General features: G+C 42.1%; 1 protein-coding gene across 1 annotated transcript; it reads left to right on the top strand.

Annotated features, from left to right (window-relative positions):
- The first annotated feature begins 326 nt into the window (after window positions 1–326).
- fgf19 (fibroblast growth factor 19) lies at window positions 327–6,327 on the top strand. The gene is made up of 3 exons (XM_008404979.2): window positions 327–557; window positions 640–743; window positions 5,307–6,327. The coding sequence occupies exons 1-3, from the start codon at window positions 356–358 to the stop codon at window positions 5,619–5,621; spliced, it is 621 nt and encodes a 206-aa protein (XP_008403201.1). The 5' UTR covers window positions 327–355; the 3' UTR covers window positions 5,622–6,327.
- The last annotated feature ends 4,032 nt before the right edge of the window (window positions 6,328–10,359 follow it).

Genomic DNA, 10,359 nt, shown 5'->3' with positions numbered 1-10,359 from the left:
CAGTTGCAAAACTGTACTTTTAAAACTTTACGTGTAAAAGATGAAGTGTGTTGAACATGTAGTTAACTGTATTTTATAATGTGTTTACCTTTTTCTAAAAGTTTGTGAATGAGTTCTGAGGTGAGACAGGTTGGCTTTGGGGCTGGTCGGGGGCCAAGCCAGAGCTCACATTCAGTTGGATGACGTGCAGGGGTGTGTTGTGGACTGCTTCTGAGAACTGCCTTTGGGAAAGAGGGTTATCAGGAGCTGATAAGGACTCCATTTAAAAGGGTTGCGTTAGGATGAAACTGATAAACTACTCCACTACCAGCTGAGGAAAGCAGAGGCCCAGGACTCAGCGGGAATTTGACAAACCATGCTGCTGTTTGTGTTCATTCTAGGTGAACTTTTTACTCTGGGAGTATTTTGCATGCCAGTGATGGACCAGGGGCCACATGTCACCCATGGCTGGGGCCAAGTAGTCCGGCTCCGGCATCTGTATGCAGCCAAACCAGGACTGCACCTACTGATCAGTGAGGATGGACAAATCCACGGTTCCACAGATCAAACTCTTTACAGTAAGTCTAAACATTCGCACAGCTTGCAGCAGCAGCCGATTACAGATTCTGAGGTTTTCACATGTAAACATTTGAACTGCAGGCCTGCTGGAGATCCAACCTGTTGGCCCTGGACGTGTTGTGATCAGAGGAGTGGCAACCACACGCTTCCTCTGCATGGAGAGTGACGGTAGATTGTACTCAACTGTAAGCTATTCAGTAAAAGTTATGAGTGGTCCGTCTGTCCATCCTGTTAGGAATTAATTAAATCACCATCAACTAAATTTTAAATACAGTATTAACAAAATGAACCAAACAAACCAAATAGATGACAGAAACAGTAAAGGAGAGATGTCAGCAGAGTTTAAAGACCCTTTTTGCAATTGCAATTACTTGAACTTCGTCTCTCCTAAGACACTAGTAGCAAAGTGTCCTGAAACTGTTGCCCCATCTACACTTTTCATTTGACCTTGAGTAACTGCATTGACTCAGTGGAGTTGTGACTGACTTAACGGCTTTCTTTACAAATTCTGCCACCAATGAGCATCACAACACTTAAAGACCCCTCTGATGAAGTGATTTGTAACATCTGCTATATATGGTAACAACCGTAGCCCCGGCTCACATTGAGACCATCTTGGTTGAAAATGGGCCATAGGTGTCCAAGGCAACACTTGCCATGGAAACCCAGAAAGGAAAGAAGGAAAATGTTTTTGAAGATCCATTTTCTAAGTCTAGTCAAATTGTAGTTTTTTCTCCAATGTAAAATTCTGTGCAAGGGGGTGCTGTGGTGGTGCAGGGGCAAAAGCACTATCCACATTGTGCTTTTGCCCTTGTCACGGTAGTCCCAGGTTTGATTCCTAGCCTTGCGACATTTGCCACATGTCTTCCCCATCTCTCTCATTACCCTCTTTCCTGTTCGAGTACCTTCAAATGTGGTTTGTCGAAGTCTATTTCTTGCTTAAGTCCTGAAGGGCAAGTGAAAAAATTTTTTGGTTGCATGATCTTTCAGAGTTTTTTTCCCCCTCTCATCCAGCGCACAGGAAAAGAAAAAAAATGTTTTTGCTACAGTAAAAGTTTTTTTCCTGTGTGTTGAATAAGAAAAATATAATGAAAAATAAAAGACCTAGACATTTTTGTTGTGTTTTGGTTGTTTGCTGTAAAAATGTTTTTTTTTCTGACTGAAAAAAGAAAATTAAGTCAGAAAAACTTGATAAAAATTAAAATTTTGCACATTGCAATTTTTGTAATCCTTAAGAAAAAGAATGTTCCACAAAGAAAAGGACTTCAAAAATGTTTTAATCAATTTTTTTTTCTTACACATGACATTTAAAGTCACAAGAAACTAAAATTGGTTTCATCTTGGAAAATGGGTCTCATTTACCTTTTAGCAGCATTGTGCTGAGTTCAACTCAGCACAAACTAACAAGTTTAATTTGAGCAATTTTTCAGTTCTGCATATTTTCTTGATTCTACTTTTACTTCTCCTGCACAAATGAAATTTGTGTTTAAATCTAATAAAACTTTCTATTGCTTACTTGTAGTACTCGTTTTTCACCACATTATGACATTCAAAACACACCTGATCAAGTCAGGTACAGCAGCAAATTGTCCAATATATTTAAGCTTTCTAAATTTCCCAATTGTACTTTGCAAAGTACAATCCAACCATAAGCAGCACAATTTTAACCAATATGGCCAGTTTAAATTTTTACTAGATATATGAAGTAGTAGTTGGCCCATGGTCACCCTCAGGCACTTTACCGATTCCTGTCTACTGTGCAGTTGATGTTGCATTTTAGGTGCAAAGGTTACAATGTTTGTCTCATGAAATCCTGACTGCCTAAATCCCTCTGAACAAAAGGAATGTTTACAGCAGCATCACCAGTTCTCATAAAGTTTGCTTGAATTCGTTTTGTTATTTCTATTTTTTTTTTACAGTCTACAAATTCAATTAAAGTTCAACAGCTGAGAGGCGGTGACTCACCTGCATGAGTGAGAGACTCAGGTGTATTCCTTTTACAACAAATCTTTAAAAGCACAGTTTGCTCCTCGGTTGGTACTGCAGAGCCAGTTGCTACTCAGAAAATATTGAATTTGCCCATTGCTGATTTTGTCCTGTGAAAATGGCCAGGCCAACTACAATCATCAGTACCAGGCAACTCCAACCTCTCTGATGTACTCAAACAATTGTGACCAGCAGGTGGAGATCTTTTTAAAAGTGACAAGATGCACCAGAACAGACTTAGCAGTGCACAATATTTTATTAAACAATTTCTTTAAAACATTTTTTTAAAACGAGGCTTCAGGCCTACTACTCGATCCCTGGAACAAAAGGAACACATAAGGAAAAAGGACGGACAAGTTCAATTATTCCAAACGAAAACATGCAATGCAAAAGAAAGTAGTAAAAACAAAAAGAAAACATGCAATGCAAACGCAATTAGTACTTCAATAACAAAACGGTAAAAGAAAATACTTCAAACCACTGAAGTATTTTGAATGACGACAACGAACAAATCATCGTCGTCGTCGTCATTCAGTTCCAAATGCCCTTCGATGGGGCCAGAGGAGTAACGCCCCGCCCACACAGTCTGCCCAATCCGCAACAGGTTTAGTTGAGAGCGGCCCAAACAAACAACGGCAAGACAAGACAGCAGTGCGTCCAAAGCGCTGCTGCTCCAAACACAATCAGTCGACTGAAACAGAAAACCCATTAACGCTGGATCCAGATAAAAGAAATAAAAAGCTTCTAAATGACAGGTAGCTTACCCAGGGGTGGAAACACAGCCTAACCCGGGAGGAAGCGGGTCAGCAGGTGAGGACCAGACGGAAGCCGCAAGCCACAGCAACCCCCAGCTGCAGCCGAGGTGTAGCACCCAAAAACCAACCATGATCCCAGCCACGGATAGCAAAAGGGGCACTTAAGATCGCAGACGAGTCGACCAAACACACATGCCGACATGTAGCCGCCGATTGTAGCCACAGTGGGAGAAACAAAGATGCACGCGCGGCCTGCCCAACTATAAAGGCATCTGCCCCGCCCACCAATCAACGGTGTACAGAGTGGGGGAGGGTGGAACACCATCCCACCATACAATGAAGGAACACAAGTAGAGGTTGTTTGATTATGTCTGCAAACAATATGAGAAACAAAATGTTTTAATTACTAAAATTATGAATATCTTTTACACATTAACAATGTTGAATATTGTCAGTAAGGTAGTTCAGGTAGTTCTGAATTCAGTGGAAATCCCTGATTTCCTTCGAGATTTCAGCTTTCGTGTGCAAACTACACAGGAGAGGAACAGCTCTTACGTCACATTACGTTTGCCACCTTGCAAAAATTAATGACAGAAAGCTGAACTTAATATCACACCAAGGTACACAATATGACTCAAACGAGTCTCCTGCACATAAACATTATAAATATTTTATTTATAATATTTATAAATAAAATATTACAAATATTTTATTTATAATACATAAATTAAATATATTATGACAATGCTTTAAAGGCCAAAAATACTGCAACTTATTTTTTTAAAAGTAACTTCTACGCTATTTTAGCTTAAATTAAACAACTAAAACTTTTAGATATTTTATCATTCAGATATTTTTTGCAGTTTTAGTGCTGTTTAACAAAAGACTTTTAGTGCCATCCAAGCATGAATTCATTCTATTTTGATTGTCAATGATTTCAATAATTTTTTTTAGATACTCGCATCTCCTGCAAGGAAACGGGGTTATGTGATGCCTAGAAGGCATCTAGAGTTGAGGTCCGTCATCCTCAACTTAAGAACTTAATAAATGAAAGTAATGTATAAGATTCTCAGATAATGTTATGAATATGCATATTTATAGGATATAACATTTGAACACCTTTTATTTCCAGTCAGTTGAAAAACATCCCCACCAAATTAGAAACCAAAAATATTTATTTTGTTTGCATACATTTAAGAAATGGATGAAGTAGGAAATAATAATGCATGTGGTGTGAAATTAATTGGCAGTAAAAACTGCCTTAGAACCAGTTTTTACTGATACTTTACTAATTTGTATGAAAGTGTAACTATACAAGTACAGTGTCGGAACATTGACAAATATAGTTCCAGAGAGATATCTGCTGACCCAAGCTGTCCTCTCTCATGTTGTCAATCAGCTTTCATATTTGTAAAACACAACATGCTACTCAGCCATTCAAACAGTCCACAGGTTCATCAACCTTTGTCCAGTACGGTGCGGGGTAGGATGTGTTTGCAAAGTAAAAAGCTTAATGAAAGAACCTGCAGCAGCAACAACAACCTTGGCCTCTGGCTTGCTGTCTTTTGCCAAAGTCAACAACCATCGAAGAACCTAGAGGACCATATGAGGGATTTTGTTTCTGCTGCTGTTGTTTCATTTCTATAAAGGGAGCTACTGTCATAAAACAACAAATATATAAGGCCTGTAAACAGATTCTTCATAATATATTTTCATGTAATACAACAGAGCCAGTGACAGAAATCCAGGAAGTGTCCAATCTCTCTTATTGTGTAACTCTTCTCCATTACGACTAAAAGATAAAATGAATAAAAAACAGAAATAAAAATGAAAAAAATAAAATGAAATTTAATTAGTGCAAATCAAGAAAGATCTTGTGAAATCCCAGAATTCCAAATAAATGCACTACCTAACAGTTCTTTTGTGTCAAAAAACACGACATACATTGGGAAGTAAACTCAATATGTTTGGATAAGCTCACATCAGAATGTCTCTGATCTTTTCCAGCAAACATACAGCAGAGCTGACTGCACCTTCAGAGAACAGATCCAGGCAGACGGCTACAACATCTACACCTCTGATGGACACGGGGCCCTCCTCAGTTTGGGAAACAACCAGCAAAGACACAGTGGCTCAGACCATGGTGTTCCAGCTCTGGCCCGCTTTCTTCCCAGGTTAAACACCCTTCAGCATGCTGTCCCCACAGAGCCGGATGTTCCTGATCTGCTCAGTCCAGACAAAATACAAGAGACTGTGGACATGGTGGGCTCCTTTGGCAAACTGTCTCATATAATTCACAGTCCCAGCTTCCATAAGCGATGAAGCGGCCGATCTGAAACAACTGTGAAGGGATGTGCCCAGGGACACCCAAGCACTACCTCCTGCAAGTTGTAAACTCATGGACAGACAGGAGTAGTGACTGGTCAGCACATAGAAATGTTGGTGGCGCGGCTGTCCAGCCAGCGAAGCAGAGAGGCATGCTCAGTGGAGCCTGACACCTGGAGGGAGTTCAACCCTCCATCCTGCATTTACACCCACTCAACAAACATAGGAGGTGTTCTCAGTTTTCCATCCTTCCAAAAGCTTTTTCCACATGAAGTATGTTTGCTCTGAAACAGTGACTAAAGTGTACTGATAAACCGCTGCTTTAGTGGACAGCTGCCAAAGGGAAAGACTTGCACAACATTGATCTGACAGTTGGTTTCAGTGCTATGTGTGATAAGTTGCCTGCTGACATTAGTGAGCCAATAATATATCTGGTGGTTCTTTTGACAAACTGCTTCTATTGACTGCACAGAAGGAAAAATGCATCTTTTGGGGTTCTGGTCCTTTCAAAACACCTACAGAGTTAGTAAGTTCTCCAGACAAAAGTATTGTTTTGCAATACTCGTATTTATTTAGTTATTTAAATTATGTTAGTCTTAAGTTGTAGTTTTTACCTCTATTTGTACTAGATATATGCACATGTCCAATAATGAAAGTGTTTAAAAATGTTTCGAAGTAAATTGTTAAAATTAAACATTGTAAGCTGAAGAGACAGTACTTTGTGAGATTAAGAAAATCATATTTAAATAAGAGTTTCTAAGCATTTTCATTATATCACATTTGATTTTAGGTTACAACCACCAGAATTACAACTGGTTAAATAAGTATTGAACACAATGACAGTAAATTTATTTCTCCTTTTAAGATGAAATCCAACCCAGACGCTGACATCAACCAAAGCAATCCAGATACACAAACAAATCAAGGCATAGCCAAGTGTTCATCCTTCATGTGTTCATCCATAAGGGCTAAACACATGAGGAAAATTATAATTAAAAAACACACAAGAAGCTAAGAAACCAAATCTATCATTAGCTAATTTAATATTAAGAGAAGAGTAATGAAAATATTTATCTTTGCCCTTCACTAAGGTGTGATGCCACATAAACATAACAGAGTTCTCCCTGCTGCATATCATACCAATAGCAGTGGTTACTTAGTGCAAAAACACAGAATCAAACCAAGTATTTTGATGTGTTTCTAGTGAAGATATTTTAGTAAATTTGAAAAAAGGACTGTCTAACAAGGAGTTTGTTTATAAATGGCTAATTAGCCCAAAAATAAAGGTTAATAAAAAATAAAAAAATTATATATATATATATACAATGGTGACATTGAGCTGTCAGTGTGGGTCCTTAGGCAAGACCCTTGGAGTTATATAGCCTACCTCATACCATGAGAGACACAAATAAGCACGACATGCCGGCTCAGACGTCGCCCGGCCAAACAAGGTCTGTGTCAGGTGCTGGGGAACCAGAGCACCCTGATGAAAARTGGGCTACTGGAACAAGACGGAAATGGGCGAGAGGTGAARACATGGATCTGTTGGAATGCTACTACTCAAGTAATCCTAGTCAGAGGGGCTACATGCAAAGACTGTGGGAGGAATGGTTAGCTCGACATCCCCAGTCAACACTAACTGCCRAACAACTAGYAGCTCAGTGTYCCAAYATCYRCAAACGGCAACTGCTGTCACAACTTGAGATTGACGAGGTACGGCAATGGAAACCATGGAAAGGTACCATGGAAAAGACGGTTAGAGGCTAAGATCAAGATAACAAGGAGGGAAGTGAGTCACCTGTCAGCGCTCCAAAGGGGTGCAATGAAAAGATCAGTACCCAGGAAGTACAGCCAGATGCCCATACCTGAAGCACTCGAAACTGCCAAACAAAGKCTCCAAGCCTTGGCCAGCCGCCTAAAGAGATACACGAGAGAGAATGAAGCCAGGAGGATTAACCGGCTCTTCGCCACCCAACCAGGGTAATAAAAAAAGAGCAGACCCATATGGGAAAGGGAGGCTAACCTCTCTACGAGAGGACCACAGCAACCTCCCTGAACAAGCCCCGGTAACCATCACTGTGGCATATGAAAAACTGGACAGCATGAGCGACTGAAACCATGAGCGACTAGCAGCTCAACTGAACCAGCTGCTACAAAATGGGACTCACCCTGAATGGTTAACTGAAGGGTGTCCCATCCAACTATCGGCCAATAACCTGTCTCTCTACAACATGGAAGCTCATGTCAGGCATCATAGTGGCTAAGATAAGTGGATGGATAAATACATGAGCAAGGCACAGAAGGGCATAGGCATAAATAGCAGAGGCTGCAAAACCAGCCAAATACCTCCAACGAATAAGGCAAGTCCTGAGAACAAGATCTGTGCAATAAACAGCTATGCCTTACCAGTAAACAGATACCCTGCCGGAATAATTAGCTGGCCAATGGAAGAGATGAAGGCCACGGATGTTAAGACTAGGAAGCTACTAACCATGHATGGAGGATTCCACCCGAAATCCAGCACCCTGAGACTGTACACGARCCGTAAGGAAGGAGGCAGAGGACTAGTGAGTGTGAGAGCCACTGTCCAGGATGAAACATCCAAGATCCATAAATACATCAAGGACAAAGCCTCAACGGACGATGTGCTCAGCGAATGTCTCAGGCAATGGGGAACAGAAGACAAGGTGCTGGAAGTACCATCATGGGAGGACAAGCCCCTACATGGGATAAACCACCGACAAATAACTGAAGTGGCTGATGTCAGGAAAACCTACCAATGGCTGGAGAAAGCTGGACTCAAGGACAGCACAGAGGCTCTCATCCTGGCCGCCCAGGAACAGGCCTTAAACACCAGAGCAATAGAGGCTCAGATCTACCACACCAGACAAGACCCAAGGCGTAGGTTGTGCAAGGTGGCCCCTGAGACAGTCCAGCACATAATAGCAGGGTGCAAGATGCTGGCAGGGAAAGCATGCCTGGAGAAAACGCGAAAACATACAACAGTGACATTGAGCTATTCAGTGTGGGTCATTAGGCAAGACCCTTTGAGCTATATAGCCTACCTCATACCATGAGAGAGACATTGATAAGCATGACATGCCGGCTCAGACGTCGCCCGTCTGCGTCAGGTGCTGGGGAACCAGAGCACCTTGATGAAAATGGGCTACTGAAACAAGACGGAAATGGGCTACATGCATGTGTATGAATGTGGAAGGAATGGTTAGTTCAACCTCCCCAGTCAACACTAACTGCCAAACTCAGCTCAGTGTTCCAACATCCGCAAACGGCAACTGCTATCACAACTTGAGATTGACGAATGCTACAGACACAAATGCTACAGCAAGGGGGAGGAGCCAGGACGTCAGGTCAGAGGGGAGTTAACTTCAACTAGTAATGACTGAACCATCAAAGCTGAACAAGGCAGCAACTGACCTTAGAGAGAATCGTGGCCCAAATGAACACCAGACAATCCCGACGCCAATTACAATAACAACAGAGCAGACCCACCAAGGCTGGAGACTGAACATACTGGCACATGGGAATATGAGAGGACCACAGCAACCTCCCTGAGCAAGCCCTGGTAACCATCACTGTGGCAGATGTCCAAGAAAGAGTCTCAGGTATGGAAAAACTGGACAGGACCTGACATGATCCATGCCTACTGACTGAAGAAACTCACTGCCCTCCATGAGAGACTGGCAACTCAACTGATCCAGCTGCTACAAAATGGGACTCACCCTGAATGGCTGAACTGAAGGGCGCACAATCCTGATCCAGAAGGATCCCTCAAAGGGTTCAGTCCCATCCAACTATCGGCCCATAACCTGTCTCTCTACAACATGGAAGCTCATGTCAGGCATCATAGCGGCTAAGATAAGCGGGCACATGGATAAATACATGAGCAAGGCACAGAAGGGCATAGGCATAAACAGCAGAGGAGCCAAACACCAGAGGAGCCACACACAGTCGCCCGAGACTGCAAAACCTGACACACCAACCTGTGCGGGGCTTGGCTCAATGCCACACACTTGGATCATTGAATGAGATGTACAACATCAATAGGACTCTAAGAGCCTTCATTGCAAAYTCGATGGGGCTRTGGAAAACCACCCTTGAAGCCAACTGCAAACCACTTGCACAAGTGTCCATCAAATGTGGCATATACMAAGGAGATGCTCTGTCCCCACTGCTGTTCTGCATAGGCTTGAACCCCCTCAGCCAAATCATCAACAAGACTGGCTACAGATACCGACTCAAGAATGGGGCCACAATCAGTCACCTCCTCTACATGGATGACATCAAGCTATACGACAAGAGCGAGCGAGACATCGACTCACTGATCCACACCACCAGGATCTATAGCACTGACATTGGGATGTTATTCGGACTAGAGAAGTGTGGTCGGATGGTTACAAAGAGAGGGAAAGTCGTTCACACAGAAGAGGTCTCACTCCCACAATAGCAGACATAGAGCACAGTTACAAGTATCTGGGAATACCACAAGCAAATGTCAACCTCGATGAGGTCACAAGGAAAGGAACCATGGCCAAATACCTCCAACAAATAAGCCAAGTCCTGAGAAGCCAGCTCAACGTGCAATAAACAGCTATGCCTTACCAGTAATCAGGTACCCTGCAGGAATAATTAGATGGCCAATGGAAGAGATAAAGACCACGGACTCGGAAGCTACTAACCATGTATGGAGGATTCCACCCTAAATCCCGCACCCTGA

The sequence above is a fragment of the Poecilia reticulata genome, linkage group LG3, assembly GCF_000633615.1.
Source record: "Poecilia reticulata strain Guanapo linkage group LG3, Guppy_female_1.0+MT, whole genome shotgun sequence".
NCBI lineage: Eukaryota > Metazoa > Chordata > Actinopteri > Cyprinodontiformes > Poeciliidae > Poecilia > Poecilia reticulata.
Note: the sequence above shows the minus strand (reverse complement) of the source record. Positions and strands in the feature narration are given on the sequence as shown.